The sequence below is a fragment of the Saccopteryx bilineata genome, chromosome 8 (genome assembly GCF_036850765.1).
Source record: "Saccopteryx bilineata isolate mSacBil1 chromosome 8, mSacBil1_pri_phased_curated, whole genome shotgun sequence".
NCBI lineage: Eukaryota > Metazoa > Chordata > Mammalia > Chiroptera > Emballonuridae > Saccopteryx > Saccopteryx bilineata.
In genome coordinates, this window is record NC_089497.1 from 83,564,694 (window position 1) to 83,586,293 (window position 21,600).

Genomic DNA, 21,600 nt, shown 5'->3' on the forward strand with positions numbered 1-21,600 from the left:
GTCTGTCTTTCTCGCTAAAAAAACAAAACAAAACAAAACAAACTTCTGGAGATGACGAAAATGTTCCTTATCTTGATAGTGGTGATGGTTCTGTGGGAGCATATGTATGCCAAAATTAACCAAACTACTTTAAACATGTATATTTTGTTAAAAAAATAATATTGAAACTACTAAAACAAATCTGTAACAAATTAATGTTTATCAATTAAGTATATGTAATTAATGATGTTAGAATCCACTTTTAGGTTTTTGTTCTGCTTAAATGGCAAGGACTGTTAATCCCTATGCTAAATGTTCAAGAATCTCAAGAATTCAGATGTGGTCAAATTCTGTAAGGTTTATACATAAATCAGTATCACAATTCATTAAAATAGCAACTTCTATAACTAAACATCTATTGAAGATCTAGTATGAGCAAGAAATTTAGGGTAGGAATATATTAAAAAGATTTGTAAGTTCCAGGAAGCTTAAATACTTTTGAAAAGGAAAGAAATCTTTAATCACCAATCTTATCAACTGGGCTCATTATTCCTAGAGCAACACTACTCTAAAGGAGGCAACACGTTAAATGACTAGCTTATTCCCTAAATTAGGGTATCTTATAATCTTTATCAAAATACATTACATATAATTAACAAGCAGCATACGCTATCATCAAAAAAATAGTGGTAGAATATGCTACACACTGAACAGGTACACTGGGCAAGTAACACCCTCTCAGCTTTGCTCTGTAAAATTAACACTACCACCTACTTTAAAGAGTTTGTTGAAAGAGTTAAGATAGTGTCTGAGTTTGTTAAACCATGAAGTGTTGAAAAAACTACTATCCTGGCCTCAAAATTAATCAAAAGCAAGAAGGCTGGCTGATGAACATATAAAATGTAAATGTAGGCAAAAAACAAAACATGCATATAACTCAGTAGCAACAGAAACTGGTATTCACTAACTTGAGCATTGTTTTACTGCCAGATCCTCAGTCTTAAAGCTGGTAAAGTTCCTGGCCAAAAGCTCCTTTGCAAGTATTTTAAAAAACTCTTCCGTATTAAAGCACTTCATGGAATCTCAGAACTCAATATTTAATTAATCTATTAAATAAGTTGATAGGTAAAGTCCAAAGAGCTGAAGTGCCCTCTCCTTCCATGAGATTCATTACCAACATAGTTTTCAATTCTGCTCATAATAGTCAGAAAAAAATTATTACTGACCAAAACTAAGTCTACAATCTCAATAATCAAGGCCCTAAGTCAATGTCATTGAGTTTATGCTTTTCATACATCTCCAACCAACTCCAACAGTTACATCTCCAACCAACTCCAATAGTTTAATTCCTTAAAATTCAAGGTAAGAAACAAGAAGCCAAAAGTAAACTGAAAACAGTATTATAAACCTATTATCTTTATTTCACCATGGTGACATTCCCAAGTTACATTTGGGCAGTTTATATAAATATGAAGACAAAAACAAGCTATCAATAAGTGAAGTCTAACATTTTCAAAATTGTAAACCATTAATAGCTTAACACCTTAAGAAATAAATGCTTTTGAGTAATCAATGTATACTTACAAAACTCTTTATTTTGATGTGTAACTACACTATTAGAAAAATAATAAATATTTTGTAAATATTTTTGATAATTTTCTCTCCATTTATGATTCTAATTGTTCTATCAATTCCATTCTAACTCCAAAGGACAACAAAATATCGAAATAATGTGCCCTGGCATCATCCTGCATGCCAGGGTCACAGGTTGGATCCCTGATCAGGGCATGTATGAGAAGCAAGCAGTGAGTACACAAATAAATGGAAGAACAGAGTGGAAGGACAAGTTGACCTCTCTCTCTCTCTCTCTACCTTCCCCTTTCCGCCAGCCTCTCTCTCAAATCAATGGAAAAAAGTTTTTTAATTTTTTTAAAGAAAATTTAAATAATGCACTTACGTCATTACTTCCTTTAGTGATTCAATAGCTTTTTCTAGAGTGCTTTTGTCAGGATTTTCTTCAGCTGTATGCTTCTTAAGATCTGTAATGACAAAACATTTTTCAATGATCAACAAAAATTCAGCGGTTTTCTTATCTAAAACTTAAAAATACTATCCATCTTAACAGAAAATTTTCAGACAGTATCCAACCTTTACTTTAAAAAAAAGTTTTTACATAGTGTTCCCTTCAGAGCTCTCTTCCTACACATTTGTATGTTTCCATTTATTTATTTATTTATTTATTTATTTTGTGAGAGAGACAGTGAAAGACAGAGAGAGAGAGAAATGAGAAGCATCAAATCTTCGTTGCGGCACCTTAGTTGTTCATTGATTGCTTTCTCATCTGTGCCTTGACCAGGGGGTTCTAGCTAGGCCAGGAACCCCTTCCTCAAGCCAGCAACCTTGGATTTCAAGCCAGTGACCTTTGGGTTCATGCCAACGACCATGGGATCATGTCTCTGATCCCATGTTCAAGCAGGTAAGCCAGGCTCAAGCAGGCGACCTCATGGTTTTGAACCTGGGCCCTCTGCATCCCAGGCTGATGCTCTATCCACTGTACCACTGACTGGTGAGGTGTTTCCCACAATTTTTATTGACTAAACTTGCAGAATAATGTAACACATATTTCATTACCATTTCAATTTCTTTCTAGTAAAGCTTGGGGACTTCTGCATTCCTTAAACTCTCTATGAATGAAAACACATGGTCTTCAATTAGCTAAGCAATCATTACACACGAGTGGGCAAAAGTAGTTTTACAACTGTGAGTATGTGAAACACAGCTTATTCTTGCATTATTGTTTATTAACAATCATATTATTTATTGCATTACAACTGTAACCCTACTTTTGCTCACCCCCGTATATGTTATTTTTATATAGGAGTCTAAAGATTCCATCACTTGAAAGCAGGTTTTGTTTTAGTTTATGGGTTCATGGGATGCTTACACTTGATTTTTTTTTTAAGTGAGAGAGACGGAGAGAGGGACAGACAGGAACAGAAAGGCAGGAAGGGAAAGAGATGAGAAGCATCAATTCTTTGTTGTAGCATCTTAAGTATTCATTGATTGCTTTCTCATATGTGCCTTGCTGGGAGGCAGGCGTTGGCTACAGCAGAGCTAGTAACCCCTTGCTCAAGCAGTGACCTTGGGCTTCAAGCCAGTGACCATGGGTCACGTCTGTGATCCCACGCTCAAATTAGTAACCTCTGCACTCAAGCTGTTGAGCCCATGTTCAAGCAGGATGAGCCCTTGCTCAAGCCAGCAACCTCAGGGTTTTGAACCTGGGTCCTCTATGTCCCAGGTTGACACTCTATCCACTGCACCATGCCTGGTCAGGCTGATTTCAGATGGATTTCTACAAGTACTTAATGAAACATAATGAACATACGTAAGAAAGAAAATTAAATACACTGTTGTAAAGTTAAAAGTTTGCTTACTCATGTTCTCTTTATTATCTATAAAATACGATGGCTTTTAATGACTAGGAAATCATTTTAAAACTAGTAATTCTAAAATACATTAGATAAGCTTAAAGAGAACAATTCCATAAAAGTATCCAAAAGTGGTCTGAAAGAGGATCAGACAAGTACCATTCAAAAGTAATGCAACACTGGGTAACCTCTGTACTGGTCGGATGAGAAGTTCAACAAGGCTTTGCCGTCCACATTCTGGTTTAGCTTGGTTTATCTGAAAGAAATTAATTTATTCAACAATTTGAAGAAGTAAAAAAGGTTTTCTGCAAACATCAGACATCCAACAGTGATCAGATTCCAGCTGATCATTAGTGTCCTGACGACTAACAGGTGTGAAGTGGCAGTTGTTCTGTAGCAGACTGCTGGGGCTGAACAGTCCAAGGCCTGGAATGCCCTCCTGGCCAGCTAGGGTTAATATCCTAACCACACAGAAGTTCCTCTGCACACTACTGTATATTACATCTTAAGCTGCTCTTAAATCGACATCATTCACAAGAAAAAACTTTTAAAATAGTATAATGATACCACTGGAAAGGGGAAAAAAAATAATTAAAGACAAACAAAATCACCCTGGAAATTTTTAAGGTATTTAAGAACTAAAACATGCATGACTGAAAAAAAAAAAGAAAAATATAAGAATAACCATATACAGCATTTTCTTTCACTTTGCTGCCTCTTGGACTCTGTTATGTCAAATTTTCAGAAGCTATATATCACTGCCAGTCTCAAGCACAGCTCAAGTTACCAGGTAACATTAAGTTGGTCGTATATGAATACATGTCTTACTAAAAGCATTATTTTAATGAATTCTTTTAGAAATTAATCTCAGATTTAAAAATACTTTTTCCATCGATTTGAGAGAGAAAAAGAGAGAGGAAGAACGAGAGAGAGGGAGAAAGGGGGGGAAGAAGCATCAATTCGTTTCACTTAGTTGTTCCTTTAGTTGGTCACTTAGTTGTGCACTCCTTGATTGCCTCTCATACATGCCCTGACTGAAGATCAAACCCGTGACTCTGGTACGCCAGGCCCACACTTGACCCGCTAAGCTATCCAGGCAGGGCTATTCTCTGACTTTCATTTGAAAAAATGTATATTACCTTCAGAAAAGCATGAAATCTTGGTTTCTGTTTTTCACACTTAATAATTGTTTCCTTGCTCATTTCAAAAAAGTTTACAAAGGGAGGGTAGGTTTTCAACAAATCTTTTGACTAGAAAGAAGAAAAAAAACAATCTGTAATGCATTTCACCCTTAGACAATGAAAATTACAGCTGAAAAATCAATAGTCACAATCTGACATATTGAATGCAAAAGTTTATGTTTCTTTACATGTTAAATACAAAATTTTATTTTATAAACTTCTCACTAATGAGTGACTAAACTGCTAAACAATATTCAATTAGCACTCACAGCCTAGAACCTGAAATTTAAATAGACTAGAAATAAAAAAAAGTATATTAAAGTTTATTGTACTGATATAAACATTACAAGTTTAAAAACTTCTATAAATTTAATTTACAATAAAGAAACCAAGAACATACAATGAAGAAAGAAGTCTCTACAATAAATGGTGTTAGAAAAAATTTGACAGCCACATGCAAAAGAATGAAACCAGAGCACTATTTTACACCATACACCAAAATTAACTCAAAATGGATTAAAGACTTGAATGAAAGACCTACAACTATAGAATTCCTAGAAAAAAACACAGGAGGTCTAGCTCCTTGACATGGGTCTTAGTGATGTTTTTAAGGATCTAATTCCAAAAGCAAGGTAAACAAAAGCAAATATAAACAAATGGGACGATACCAAACTAAAAACCTTCTGCCCTGGCTGGTTGGCTCAGTGGTAGAGCATCGGCCTGGCGTTCAGGGGTCCAAGGTTCGATTCCCAGCCAGGGCACACAGGAGAAGCGCCCATCTGCTTCTCCACCCCTCCCCCTCTCCTTCCTCTCTGTCTCTTCCCCTCCCGCAGCGAGGCTCCATTGGAGCAAGGATGGCCCGGGCGCTGGGGATGGCTCCTTGGCCTCTGCCCCAGGCACTAGAGTGGCTCTGGTAGCAACAGAGCGAATCCCCAGTGGGGCAGAGCATTGCCCCCTGGTGGGCGTGCCGGGTGGATCCCGGTTGGGCGCATGCAGGAGTCTGTCTGACTGTCTCTCCCCCTTTCCAGCTTCAGAAAAATGCAAAAAACAAACAAACCAAAAACCTTCTGCCATGAAGAAAACTATCATCAAAATGAAAAGGCAACTACTGAATGAAAGAATATATTTGCCAATCACACATCTGATAAGAGGTTAATATACAAAATATATGAAGAAATTATATAACCCAATAACAAAAACAACCTGATTAAAAAAGGGCAGAAGGATCTGAATACACATTTTCCAAAAGAAGACATACAGATGGCTAATAGGCACATGAAAAGATGCTAACATCACTAAATAGTAGGAAAATGCAAACCAAAGCCACAATAAGGTAATACCTCACCCTGTTAGAATAACTACTACCAAAAAAGCAAGAAATAACAGATGTTCGAGACAAGCGGGGTAAAGGGGAACCTGTACACTCCTGGTGAGATTAAGTGATATAACTACTACAGAAAACAATATTGAGATGCCCAAAAAAATTAAGATTAGAACTACCATATGATCCAGCAATTCTACTTCTGGGCACTTAGACAAAATATTTGGAAACATGAATTCTAAAGGATATGTGCACCCCTATGTTCACTGCAGTTTTATTTACAATAGTTAAGATACAGAAACATCCTAAGTGTCCATCATTGGATGAATGGATAAAGATGTGGTTATATAATATAATACACACACACACACACAAACACACACACACAATGAACTATTACTCAGCCATAAAAAATTAAATATTACCATTTGTAACAACATGGATGAAACTTAAGGATATAATGTTAGGTGAAATAAGTCAGAAAATACCGTATGATTTCACTCACATGTAGAATCTTTAAAAAAATATAAAAAAAAAACCAACAAAATCATAGATACAGAGATCAGCAGTTATCAAGATGAAAGGGGGTTGGAAGGGTGAGTGAAAGAGGGGGAGGGGTCAATTGCAAGGTAATGGATAATAACTAGACTTTTGGTCATCACTTTGTAAATGTATACAGATGCTGAATTATAATGCTGTACACCTGAAACATAATTTTAAAAAGTCCATAAATTCATAGTATAATATTTAGAACTGATTTAGAACTAATCTATGTAGAATCTAAGAATATGCTGTTATTTATTGAAGAGTCTAAACCACCACTGAAAGATTAATTATGTCTCTCTCTCTCCCTCTCTCTGTCCTCTCTAAAAATGAATAAATAAATAAATAATTTTAAAAAAAAGCCTGACCTGTGGTGGCGCAGTGGATAAAACGTCAACCTGGAAACGCTGAGGTTGCCGGTTCGAAACCCTGGGCTTGCCTGGTCAAGGCACATATGGGAGTTGATGCTTCCAGCTCCTCCCCCCTTCTCTCTCTCTCTGTCTCTCTCTCTCCCTCTCTCTGTCCTCTCTAAAAATGAATAAATAAATAAATAATTAAAAAAAAAAAAAAAAAGATTAATTATACTACCCAAAAATGCAAACAAGAAAATGAAAAACATCTTGGCTAATTTAGGAGACTAACAGGTATCAAAAAGATTATGTGAGAATAATTTGCATAGTTGCAATTCTCAACCAACAAAAAAATATCTAAGAGACTAGGTATATGGTAAAGATGGAAGTTAGAAGGCCTCAGAAAACAAAAGTTAGCCACAACCCAAGGCACTGAAAGGTATAAATCATATTAAAAAAAAAAAACAAAGAAATTTTTGAATCCTATTCACAGCACCCCATTCAAAATGAATTTTCTTTATTTGAGAAACTTAAGCTATGCTGTTCTTATCCTAAAGAGAAGCAATTCATTAGAAGCTTTTATGCAGAGTAGAAACAATAACAGTAAAAAGTAACCTCAACTAAAAAAAAAATTATTTAAAAATTATAGAAAATTAAAAAAAAATTAACCTATAGCCATTTGTGAAAGACAAATAACTTCATATATAGTAAAACGATTATAGCACAGAACAATTAGTGTTCCTAATGATGGCCTTGAGCTATCAGAAGTGTTAAATTTTATATTTTACAAATAAAATGATGTAAAAATTTTAAAAAGCTCTCACATTTAAACAAGTAACTTTCATTTCCTGCCAATCCTTTATAATACTTTTCTGAAAACTTAAAATACTTACATATTTAAGAAAGATGTCACCAATGCTTTTGCTCTCATCCCAATTAACAATAAGATCTTCAAGATCATCCTAAAAGAGCAGGTTAAAATTTAAGATTAAACTTGACAATTCCTAAATATCTTTTAACATTGTCAAAATACTCATTTTTAAGGTACTTTACAAAGTGTTTTAATTTAATGTGTAAGATAGACAGCTCCATTGGTTAGAGCAGTGCCGGTCAACCTGGCCCCTACCGCCCACTAGGGGGCGTTCCAGCTTTCACGGTGGGCGGTAGCGGAGCAACCAAAGTATAAATAAAAAGATAAATTTAACTAAAGTAAGTTGTTTTATAAAGATTTATTCTGCCAAATTTAGCAAAAATCTGACATAAAGTACTTGGTAAGTAATTATTATTATATGCTTTAATTTGCTGTAACTCTGCTTTATAAATTTTATAAAGTTACCTCCCTACTTTATAAATCACCATTACTGTGGAACCAGTGGGTGGTTAGAAAATTTTACTACTAACAGAGGTACAGAACTGGGCAGTAGGTATAAAAAGGTTGACTACCCCTGGGTTAGAGCATCAATCCAAAGTGCAGAGGTTGCCCGTTTGATCCCCCGTCAGGGCATGTACAGGAACAGATCAATGTTCCTCTCTCTCTCTCTCTCTCTCTCTCCTTTCCTCTAAAATCAATAAGTAAAATTTTTTTTAAAAAAACAAAAACAATTAGTAACACATTCTTAATAAAGAATTAACTTTTTAACTTGAGAAAAACATCCTTTGAAAAATCATTAATAATATAAAGTATCAAGTCAATAAAACTAAGCCTAATTTTTCATTATGTGACAGTTCAATATACTTTCTTATTAACTATATAAAGCTGATTGGCATTGTTCAGTATAGAATCTACTTTCAGCACAGTCGTTAAGCATCTTATTTAACACCAGCCATTAGAAACGGATCTATTATAGGGTCAAACCAACCTGACATAAGGGCTAGCGGGTGAATATTTAAGGTTTGAGGCCATATGGTTCTGTCACAACACTGAACTCCACCCTCTTAGAGCAGGAGCAGCTATAGGCAATATATAAGCAATCGAATATGGCTGTGTTTCAATAAAACTTTGTTTACCAAAAGCAAAACTTGACCAAAATCCACAAATGGCTGGATTTGTTCCATCAACCATAGTTTGCTAAACCTTGGTCTAAAAAACTTTTCAGTTGTAATATTAAAATGGTACATATTTGGGAAAATGTAGAAGACCTTTAAGAGCTTTATAAGATAATAAAATACAAATGAGATGATAAAATGAGATGCCAAGAAATGACATGCCATAACTACAACTCTAAAAGTGACTTTAAAGTAGTAATACCAGAGATTCTCAAAGTATTATTTGCAAACCCACAGCACACCTTTTTTGTTGGGATCCATGAGATTAAAACTATTTCCAATTACAATACTAAGGCATTGTAATTTGCTCACAAGTATACAAGGTTTTCTAGAGGCTACATAGTGTGTGATACTGCAACTGAATTAGGAAATAGATTTGAGATACAATCTCCTATTAAGCTGGAAAAAAAAATATAACACCACTCCTTCACTATTTCTATTTTGGAAATGAGTTTATTTCTCATAAAGAATATATTGATTATGCTACCATGTAAGGACTTACTACTTAAATATATGAATGTATTTTAAATTGGATTTCCATGCATAAAAACAAAAACCCTCACCTCACCCAAGTTAGCTCAAAATGGGTTATAAACCTAACTGTAAAAGCTAAAACAAAACATTTAAAAAGAAACATAGGAGAAAAAAGAATAACATAGGAGAAAAAAGAAAAATTTCTCATATATGATCCCAAAGGACAGCACATGAAAGAAAAATATGAATAAACTAGACCTCATCAAAATGAAAAAAAAAAATTATATTTCACAGTCACTATTTAAAAGTGAATAGACAAGCAACAAATAATTGGGAGAAAAGATTTGCAAAACATATGGCTAATAAAGGATTTGGATCTAGAATTTATAGAGACCCCTTACAAATCAGTAAGACGATAAATAACCCAATCAAAAACCAGACAACAGATCTAAGCACACATTTCACAAGGGCTTGCTTACAAAGCACATAAAAAGATGCTCAACTCATTAAATATTAGGGAAAAGCACATCAAAACTATAATGAGATAACTCACATCCTAGAATGACTATTAAAAAACAGATAGGTATAGCCTGACCAGGTGTGTCACAGTGGATCGAACTGGGACTCAGAAGACTGAGGTTCAAAACCCCGAGGTCACCAGCTTGAGCACGGAGTCACAGGCTTGAAGCCCAAGGTAGCTAGCTTGAGCAAGGGGTCATTCTCTCTGCTGTAGCCCCCTGGTCAAGGCACATATGAGAAAGCCATCACTGAACTGAGGAGACTAAGGAGCCGCAACAAAGAATTGATGCTTCTTATCTCTCTCCCTTCCTGCCTGTCTGTCCCTATCTGTTCCTCTCTCTATCTCTTTCTCTGGCTCTGTCAAAAAAACAAACAAACAGGTAAGTATTAGCAAGAATGTGGATAAATTTGAACCTCATACATTACTGGTGAGAATGTAACATGATATAAAATAAGCCTGTGGTTTCTCACCAATGACTTAAAAATTCTACTCCTAAGTATCTACTGTACAGATGTAAAAGCAAGTGTACATAAAATTTGCATACAGTGTTCACAGCAGTGTTATCCAAAATAGCCAAACACCGGAAGCAACCTAAATTTTCATCAGCTGGTGAATGAGTGAAGAAATGTAGCATAGCCATATAATGAAATATTATCTGGCCAAAGGAACAGACTACTAACATGCTAACATAGATGAAATTCAAAAATATGCTATGTAAAAGAAGCCAGACATAAGGTATCACATACTGTAGTTTTACATTTATATGAAAATTCATAGAAAGTAGATTAGAGGTTGCATGGAGCTAGGCCTATCAATGAGAAAGTTAACTATAAATTAAAAATGGAGGATCTTACTGGGGAAGGTAAAACTGTGTAAAAATAGAATTATGGTGATGACTGCATCACTTGGCAAAATTATTAAAATCACTGAATCATATTTGAAATATGTGAATTAAAAGACATAAAATGTATCTCAGTTAAGCTGTTTAAGATATGATGCAGTCCCTGGCCAGCTGCCTCAGTGGTAGAGCACTGGCCTGGGATGTGGAAGTCCCAGGTTCGATTCCCAACCAGGACACACAGGAGAAGCGCCCATCTACTTCTCCACCCTCCCCCTCTCCTTCCTCTCTGTCTCTCTCTTCCCCTCCTGCAGCCAAGGTTCCATTGGAGCAATGTTGGCCTGGGCAATGAGGATGGCTCCATGGCCTCCGCCTCAGGTGCTAGAATGGCTCCAGCAGCAGCAGAGCAATGCCCAAGATGAGCAGAGAATCGCCGCCTAGTGGGCATTGCCTGGTGGATCCCAGTCTGGTGCATGTTGGAGTCTGTCTCTCTGTCTCCCTGCTTCTCCATAAAAATACAACAACAACAAAAAGACATGATGCATCTTAAAAAATATTTTTAATGTTACATTTTCATTTCAAACACAGTTAAGCACAAATAATTTAAGAATCATTCTAACTAGGAGACTCAGAAAAGTTCAAGAAGAAAAAAATTCCTTCAAAACAAGAATACTTAACAAACCACAAGTCAAAAATATAATACTTAACTACTTAAAATTATACTTAAAAGAAGCAAACAACAATATTAGCAACGCACTGGAGCAAGGAAAATAATCATTTAAAGGAATAAATGAGAAGTTTTATTTAGCTCATCATAAGTACCTGAAAAATCATAATAAATAAACGTAATCGAAAAAGAATCACTATGACCCTAACTCAGGGGTTGGGAACCTTTTTGGCTGAGAGAGTCATGAACGCCACATATTTTAAAATGTAATTTCATGAGAGCCATACAACAACCGTGTACATTACGCATTATCCAATAAAAATTTGGTGTTGTCTCGGGGAATAGCTGTGATTGGCTCCAGCCACCCGCAACCATGAACATGAGCGGTAGGAAATGAATGGATTGTAATACATGAGAATGTTTTATATTTTTAACATCATTATTTTTTTTAATAAAGATTTGTCTGAGAGCCAGGTGCAGCCATCAAAAGAGCCACATATGGTTCACGAGCCAAAGGTTCCCAACCCCTGCACTAACATATAACAAATTTACCTTTATCTTAGTGTGCACATCAAAGATATCTGGGATACTACCAAAAATAGTCTTAATCTCTTCTGGTGCAAGGATAGGCCCACCACGTTGTCCTTCTTCTTCCAATGGTCCCTGAAATAACTAAAAAGTAAAAAACAAAGGCTAGTTTAGGTTCGTTGTGTGGGTGGAGAGAAGCTAACACAGAGACAGTGATAAAGAGGATATAAAATGTTGAAGAAAAAGAAAAAGATCTTAAAAAATAGTTATCTCTATATTTGAGACTTTTTAAAATTTTCTTTAAACATCTGTGTATATGTGTATATATACTCTTGTAATAAAATATTATGTTAGAATCTAATAAAAGTTTATACACAGTTCTACAAATCATTAAAACTGTTAGTATGATACAAGAGTAATTTCTATTTTTAGTCAAGGTACTAAGGAAGAACACAATAAGCAATCAGTTAGTTTCAGGCATATACTTGTAATAAGTACTAAATGTTTTAAAATGGTAGCACAGAACCTTGGTCTAGGGCCCTGGTTGGCACACTGCGGCCACGAGCCACATGCGGCTCTTTGGCCCCTTGAGTGTGGCTCTTCCACAAAACACCACATGCGGATGCTCCCTCAATAAGGAATGTGCCTACCTATATAGTTTAAGTTTAAAAACTTTGGCTCTCAAAAGAAATCTCAATCGTTGTACTGTTGATATTTGGCTCTGTTGACTAATGAGTTTGCCGACCACTGGTTTAGGGGAATGAAACTAAATTTAAAGCAAAAGACCTGTTTGTATGCATGTTGTTGCTTGTATCAATCTAAAAAAAATAAAAGATAAATAGCTCCTAGAACTAATATGTAAACAGAGCAAAGTCAGAGGATACAAGGTCCACAGCACATGTGCATTCACATAAAGAACAAAGATACATTAATCGTATTTCTATATACCAGTAATATACAAAGGAAACCAAAATTTAAAATGTATCATATACAATAAAAAGTTAAAATACCTAAGTATAAGTATAAAGCAGGTCTTCGAATAACACTGCTTCATTATAATGGTACTAGAAAGCCCAGCGGTCATACGAAATGACCGCTGTTCTAGATATTATAATTAAAATGATTTGTGCAAAGGTGTCTGCTAATTCAAACTGAATTACCCAGGGCAGGCGGCGAGGACGCCCCTTTGCTTAGTGCCCCACAGGGCTTCCCCCTTCTACTTGCTTAATTGCTTAAAGTAGAGTGCAATGAAGGAAACCACTGGCGGTACATTTCTTAAGAGCCACCGCTAGCTCAATAAATAAAGGTGATTTAAATAATAAAATGTTAATTCACATGTCAAAGATCTCTTTGTACACAACATTTCTTGTGTAGATCTTTCCATCATTTTTAAGCTCGCCTGCCTTTGTTCAAGGGACTTATTTTGTCAAGACAGGCTTTTTTGTCTTGCATCTGAGGCAAGCCTTGTTTCTCTATGCTCATCAGTATCATTTTGCCAAGAAAGACGCATTTGCTCTGCGACTGAAGCAAGCCTTGTCTTTCTCTGCTCAGTGGTTTCTTTTTGTCGAGAAAGCCGTTTCTGTGCAACTTTAGCTCCTTTTCTCTCCTCTTCAGTGCTGTATTTTCTAGGAGGCATTCTTAAAAGAAATTACGTTAAGACGTTTTTATGTAAAACAGATGATTGCCAATGCAAACAAATGTTCACCTTCGCCCTGACCCGCTCAATTTGCATTTAGCCGTGGCAACTTCACCCCACTGGCTAGTACAGTTACGCAAGCAACCAATAAGCTATCGGCGACAGACAGACACTTAAGCAGCATATAATAAACAAGATAGCATAAGAACTTAACATTAGTTTATATAATTATTCTATGGCAAAATTGCTTTTATTATACATCATTTCACTTAAAGTCAAGAACCTATCAACAATGTTAAGTGAGGACTTACTATAATAAAACACGTACGTGATACCAAAAAATAAAGATGCTGATCAAAGATATCAAACACCTAAGTAAATAAAGACATATGGTCATGGATTAAAAGATCCAACACAGTAAGAACATCAATTTTCCCCAAAGTTGATGTATGGATTTAACTCAATACCTATCAAAATACCAGAACATTTTGTAAATAAAGAAAATTAGATTCTAAAAATGTATATGGAAAGGCAAAGGAGCCTCTTAGTATAAAGCTGCAATATTCAAGACTGTGTGGTACTGGCAAAGGGAAAAACATATAAGGTCAATAACAGAGAATAAAGTTCAGGGACAAACCTACACAAATATGAAGTAATTTTTGACAAAAGTACAAAAGCAATTTATTGGAGGAAGGCTAGTTGTTCAACAAATGGTTGAACACCATTTGTCATGGGCAAAAAAATAAACCTCAGCTTAAATATAACTAGAGCATGACCTATATAAAAAAATCTGATAAACTGGACTTCATCAAAATCAAAAACTTTGCAGCAAAGGACTTAGAATGAGAAGACATGCTACAGACTAGAAAATAAATTACAAATCATATATCTGACAAAGGAATAGTATCTAAAATATATATAGAAAGAATTTTGAAACTCAAAAGAAACAACCCAATTAAAAATAATAGTGTGGCCTGACCTGTGGTAGCGCAGTGGATAAAGCATCGACCTGGAAATGCTGAGGTTGCCGGTCCCTGGGCTTGCCTGATCAAGGCACATATGGGAGTTGATGCTTCCAGCTCCTCCCCACCTTCTCTCTCTGTCTTTCTCTCCTCTCTCTCTCTCCCTCTCTGTCTCTCTCTCTCTCCCTTTCTCTCTCCTCTCTAAAATGAATAAAATTAAAAAAATAGTAATAATAATAATAGTGTGTTGTTGGGTCCTTAAAATATGTAGAAATAAAATGAATCACAATAGGAAGGGAGGGAGGGGAAGAAAGGAAGGGAAAGGGAAAGGGAAAGGGAAAAGGAAGGGAAAGGGAAGGGAAGGGAAGTATGAGAAGGGAAAGGAAAAGAAAAAAGAAAAGGAAAAGAAGGGAGGGAGGGAAGGGAAGGGAAGGGAAGGGAAGGGAAGGGAAGGGAAGGGAAGGGAAGGGAAGGGAAGGGAAGGGAAGGGAAGGGAAGGGAAGGGAAGGGAAGGGAAGGGAAGGGAAGGGAAGGGAAGGGAAGGGAAGGGAAGGGAAGGGAAGGGAAGGGAGGAAGGAAGGAAGGAAGGAAGGAAGGAAGGAAGGAAGGAAGGAAGGAATAAAAAGAAAGTATACTATAAATGATAATGTAAAAAAAGTGAAGGACCTTCGGAGGCCAAAATCTAAGTGAAAGTAGAGAGTTGACTACTAAAACCAGCTTTTGCCCCAAGGTCATCTGCCTATACTGATGCAAGTTAAGCTTCACCTATGAAAACCTCAATGGACAACAGAGACTAACAAAACCTAGTTTCCAACCTACTATCAAGTTTCAGTCAAGATAAAAATGTGTATAACCTATTACTCAGAAATTCCAAGTTTTTACCCAGAGTATGTTCTCTGGGAGACATAAATAAGAATATTCACACAGACTACTAGGAAGAGTAAAAAACAAAAACAAAACACTAAAACTTAACTTCAATGTTCATTAAAAATAAAAGGTAAATAAGTTGATTTATTCATACAAAAAAATGAATACAAAACAGATATAAAAACAGACATCTTAAGATCATTAGTCTCAAGTGAAAAACCAAATCTTTAACATATATAAGTATGATTATATATACTATATAGTTTCTTTTCCTATACATATGTGATAGATCTACAAAGGAAATAAGCACAAAATTCCAGATGATGATTATCTCTGTGGGAGGTAAAGAAACACAATAGATGTTTCAAAGATATTTGTAATCATTCCTTTACCCAATCAATATTTAATTAAAAAATCCTAAACAAAAATATTCAGACAACCAAAATGCACTGTTTCATTAAAAAAAATCTCAAAAAAAGTTATGTTAAAATTAGAGAGCCAAAAACTTTTGATTCTACTTTTCCAATATTTCTTTAAATCTATACCCTTTTCACTTTCACTGATATTATCCTAAGAAGTTCAGGTCCTCAAAAATCTAACCAAGACTACTGGAATAACCTACAAATTGATCTCCTGGCCTCCATAAATTCTCCTTTCCTTCAAAGTGAACCAAGTTATCTTTTTAAAATGCAAGTAAGATAATATCATCTTCTATAAGCTCAGAGATTATATAGCACACTATACAAGGGCCCTCTCTGGAATTGCATATGCAGTCTTAGTTCTATACACCAATCCCTAACCTGGTTCCTTATACCACTCTAAACTCTAATGCCCCTAGACTACTCTCTACACCTTGAATAACAGACAACTTCAATCATCTGTATTGTTTAAAAAATCTCAAATACACTTTCCACTCACATTCTGTGCATGTACCAATCACACACATACTTAAAAATCAAGTTCAATTTTTTTCTTAAGATGCTTTTTCCAGCCTGACCAGGTGGTGGCGCAGTGGATAGAGCATCGGTCTGTGATGCAGAGGACCCAGGTTGGAGACCCCGAGGTCGCCAGCTTGAGCACAGGCTCATCTGGCTTAAGCAAAAAGCTCACCAGCTTGGACCCAAGGTCACTGGCTCGAGCAAGGGGTTACTTGGTCTGCTGAAGGCCCACGGTCAAGGCACATATGAGAAAGCAATCAATGAACAACTAAGGTGTCGCAACGCGCAACGAAAAACTAATGATTGATGCTTCTCATCTCTCCATTCCTGTCTGTCTGTCCCTATCTATCCCTCTCTCTGACTCTCTGTCCCTGAAAAAAAAAACCAAAAAAAGATGCTTTTTCCAGTGTTCAACCTATCAAAAATTGCAATCCAATACCTTTCCTAAACTGGACGAAGAGTAAAACCTCACAAAGTTCCAAATATCTTAACTCAGTGGTCAGCAAACCATGGCTCGCGAGCCACATGCGGCTCTTTGGCCCCTTCAGTGTGGCTCTGCCACAAAATACCACTTGCAGGCGCTCCCTCCATAAGGAATGTAACTACCTATATAGTTAAGTATAAAAAGTTTGGCTTTCAAAAGAAATTTCAAGTGCACTGTTGATATTTGGCTCTGTTGACTAATGAGTGTGCCGACCACTGTACCTCCCTCATGATGCTTATAATCTTCCACTTGGTATTACGATTTGGTGTGTATACCCTATTTCCTCTTCCAGCCTAAGCTCTTTTAAAACAAAAATCTTCTTGAACTCCTGCCACAATATTAATTTATAATTTTATTATAAACTTCCATAATACTCTGGAATCTTTATTATTCCCTGTTATAATATATGATATTATGGTTATTCATTTAATTTGGGCTCTAAGTTAAAATTGTTATTCCAAATTCATAAGCCCTAAAATATAGCTGCAAGAAAACAGTCATGAATCTAGACCACAAGCTTTTAAATAAATCCTTAGGTGAGTTTATGCTATAGTTGAATAATTGCTAGGGCTTTTTTAAAAGGAGTTCTGATTAATTTAATTGATATGCAAATCAGAATACTGAAACTCCGTGCATTTCCCATGGTCTGAAAGGATTTACATTTGTAGGTAATACTAAATGCTACCAAAGTACATGAATAGCATATGCCAAAAGGATAATCTGCTACTCAACTACATTTTGGCTGACTATAAAAACTTAAAGAAAGTCAACAAGGATAATACATCTCCCTTGAGGAAGGAGAAAAGCTGGCCTAAAACAAGGTTAATACAGCTGAGGGCCACATAATTTCCTGATTACTACTAAGCAAATTAACCGTGAAGAATCACCTATCTCTCCAGTAGCACCAAGAAAGAAGTCTTTCTGTTCATTATTTTTCTATTCAAAGACAAATTTGATGGTATTAACTTTATTTTCCTGACAACCTCCTTCAATACGTAAAACAAATTTATTCCTTCTTTATACAGATTCCAAAATGTCCTATTATTATGTCTTTTAGAACTTTGGGACTTTTTTTTTTTTTTTTTAATTTTAGTGGGGGGAGGGAGAGAAGAGGGGAGAAGCAGGAAGTATCAACTCCCATATGTGCCTTGACCAAGCAAGCCCAAGGTTTTGTTTTTTTGTATGTTTTTTAAAATTTCTTTTTATTTATTCATTTTTAGAGAGGAGAGAGAGAAGGAGAGAGAGAGGCAGAGGAGAGAGACACAGAGAGAGAGAAGGGGGGAGGAGCTGGAAGCATCAACTCCCATATGCGCCTTGACCAGGCAAGCCCAGGGTTTCGAACCGGCGACCTCAGCATTTCCAGGTCAATGCTTTATCCACTGCACCACCACAACAGGTCAGTAGAACTTTGAATTTCAATTTATTCCTTAAAATATCTTCTTCAACCTGACCTGTGGTGGCGCAGTGGATAAAGCATCGACCTGGAAATGCTGAGGTCGCCGGTTCAAAATCCTGGGTTTGCCTGGTCAAGGCGCATATGGGAGTTGATGCTTCCAGCTCCTCCCCCCTGTCTCTCTCTCTCTCTCTCTCTCCTCTCTATTTAAAATGAATAAATAAAAATAAAAATTGAAAAAAAAAATATCTTCTTCAACCTCATATTACAAAGATTCATTAGAATTGTTTTTCTTTAGAAATAACTTCATAGTGCATTTTAATAGTGGTAAGCAGTGTGATAGAACACTTATTTATGACTAATCACTGTTAAAAAGAAAACGACATATGAAAGGGTTTTTTAAAAATTACTTACATCGATATTACTAGACTTCATTGCTATTGCTTTTTCATATATGTACAGTACCATCTAAAGCAATGATTCTAGAACACACACTTTCAGAAATATAAATATAAATGCAGTATCTTGACAAGGAACTTGCAAAGTTCTGAATTAAACTTGGTCCCCTATATGATCATTTAATTAGGATCCTTCACTCTTTAAAGTCACCCTAAAAAAATAGTGCTATTACTGCATGAATAAAAGCTACTATTAAAGTTATGGCATTTCCATAATAGCAGTTTTTGTCACTCATTTTCATTTTTAATATCTATGTTCAAATTCTATACTTATGCAATTTTCCTGTAAGAAAAACACCTCTTATATTTTTTACTTAGAAACACAAAAACAGAAATCATTTGCAACCAAACTCTTACCTGAATAATTGTGGCCAATATATTTACATAATTACTTTCAGTCTGATAGAGCTCTTTTGCTACTTGCCACCTGGCTGACTGCTTTGAAGGAATAGGAGTGGAATTTTTAGAAGACTTAGTACAAGACTTTGGTGTTTCTAAAAGGTAAAAAGGAGGAATGATTTAAAATGCAGGCCAGATATAAGTACCAAACATTACAGATTTCACAGAAAAAAGGAAAGGATACCAACTCTTATAAATATAACACCATATACATTTTAATTAAAATGAAATTTCTTTATAAGATGAGGCCAGAAGAAATTTCCTAATTACAATACTTTCAAGAAATGTCTATATTTTGTAAAATACTAATTTAAGTCTCCCAGGCATCCCCAAACTTTTTACATAGGGGGCCAGTTCACTGTCCTTCAGACCATTGGAGGGCTGCCACATACAGTGCTTCTCTCACTGACCACCAATGAAAGAGGTGCCCCTTCCGGAAGTGCGGCGGGGGCCGGATAAATGGCCTCAGGGGGCCACATGTGGCCCGCAGGGCTGTAGTTTGGGGACGCCTGATAGAGGTAAAGGCATGACATCTCTGCAATACATTGCAGATATCAAAACTACGTGTGTGGAGAAAGAGTGAGAATATGAATAAATGAATATTAAAGCAAATGTAACAGAATATTTCCATTTGGGAAATTATTGAATAGAATACAGGACTCTATAATTTTGCAGTTTTTTTGAAATCTGAAATTATTTCAAAATAAAAAACTTAAATAAGAAAGTGAAAAGCAACATATAAATATTTAAGTTAAAAAAGGAGAAAAAGGTTGTTGTGAAAGCCTCTCTCAAAAAAAAAATCCAACATCAACTGCAAATTCTTTGCTAGTTCAAAGTATCCAGTCCAACCCAAAGTGCAGGGAGGATGCATTCGTATATTTTATATGTATCATTTAATTTAAACAAAATTTTTCAAAGAAATTTTATAAAAGCTTGAAATAATTTTCTTACTATCAATATGGGTAGACTATTTCAACATTATTCACAGACTCTCCTAACAGAAAGTTCCACAATAGGAAAAGGAGACTATAACATAGAGTAGAATGATATAGAAAAGATACTATGTAGTCCCAGTACAGCAATTTTACTCACTCAATCATTTTTAGCATTATTAAAATAACCATGTGTACTATGGAATTTTGAATGCCTTTTAAAGATAACAAACTTCAAAGAATTCCCCACTTGCCATGTTATTTCAGGGTACTGACACCAGGCTGAGAAGCCTCTGCCATTCAACGTTACTTTTGGAGGAAAGTATTGGTGTACACCGACCTAATTTAAGTAGTATGTCTAGACCGTGATCTACAAACAGGAGTTCTATTACAAAGTATCAAATATATTAGATTGTCATGTCTGGTTTTTAGGGGTTCATTTACCTCTCCTGTACTCTATGTTGCATAATCAAGCTCCAGTCTTTATGAGCAGTACTTACCACCCCATGACCATTATGTACCTAATTAGGGAACCAGTAAGTTCTCTGAACTACATAGCTAATTGTAAGCTCTTGCACAAGCACCTGGTTGAAGTTTTCCAAATGCCTAATGGACATTACTACAATTTAACCTAGATTTTCTCTAAACTCGCACTATGTTCCTTCAAAATATAAACTACCTATTTTTGCAAGGTAACATTTCTTCCATTTAATACTTTGCTGTCTTCTCCTCTTACTCCCCTCCTATCACTCCATTCGACCAATTATTTCCCCAGTGCTTCGTCTTTTCTTTCCCTCCTGGTTCACGGCCTTATCATCTTGTGGCCCAAGCCACTCTAGATTTCTTCATGGTCTGGCTACCTCTAAACTGCCTTCCTCCTAATCATTCTTCAGAATAATCCACTACAGATTTCCTACTCAATTACTCTGCTGCTCAAGAGTTTTTAAAGTCCCTCGCTGATGACAGTATACAGTTCAGACATGCCAGTTTGATTTCAAAATCCTCTAATAGTTGGCCCTAATTAATCTTTCTAATCAAGTTTCTCCCCCATACTCCAAGCAAACCAACCTATTCATTATTCCCTAAAAACTTAATTTGTACAGTTTTCTTGCTCCTCTTATATTCTTGAAATCCATCTCAGTTTTCGGGCCTACCTTAAAATAACTTTCAATTCATTTCATGGCTATTTACTGAATACCTACTTTATACTAGGCACTGGAAATAAAGCAAAGAGTAAGATGGACAAGGTTCTTTTTCTCTTAAAGCTTACATTCTGGTGAAGCAAATAAAATAAGTAAACAAAAAGTATAACCTCTAACCGTGATAGCTACTACTGGTGATGGGTTGGTAGGAAGGAGTGGTGGAGCAGAGGCTGAGCTTTACAGGGAACCCAGTAGAATTTCCTTAAGGCAAAGAGAGCAAGTACAATGTTCCTGAGTTATGAATGTAGTAGAAATATTCAAAGAACAAAGATAGTGTGACTAAAGCTTACAGTATCACTGGAGAACATGAAACCACATGTCAGAGGTAAATGAGGAAGAATTACAGAGAAACTACGGTAATACAAAGCTACAAAATGACTTTAAATAGAGTGGCATGATATAATTTATATAGTTTTAGAGACCACTGTAATATCTACATGTAGAAAGACAAAAA

At 35.8% G+C, this 21,600-nt stretch overlaps 1 protein-coding gene across 7 annotated transcripts in view; it reads right to left on the reverse strand.

Annotated features, from left to right (window-relative positions):
- Positions 1–21,600, reverse strand: part of ECT2 (epithelial cell transforming 2) — a 72,667-nt gene that overhangs the window by 35,071 nt on the left and 15,996 nt on the right. For all 7 annotated transcript variants that reach the window (XM_066241445.1, XM_066241444.1, XM_066241443.1 and 4 more), the window contains 6 exons: positions 18,971–19,107; positions 11,900–12,019; positions 7,696–7,764; positions 4,547–4,657; positions 3,567–3,663; positions 1,937–2,018 (listed from right to left, as the gene is read on the reverse strand). In XM_066241445.1, the coding sequence (XP_066097542.1) occupies positions 1,937–2,018; positions 3,567–3,663; positions 4,547–4,657; positions 7,696–7,764; positions 11,900–12,019; positions 18,971–19,107 (616 nt within the window). The remainder of the gene's footprint in view (positions 1–1,936; positions 2,019–3,566; positions 3,664–4,546; positions 4,658–7,695; positions 7,765–11,899; positions 12,020–18,970; positions 19,108–21,600) is intronic.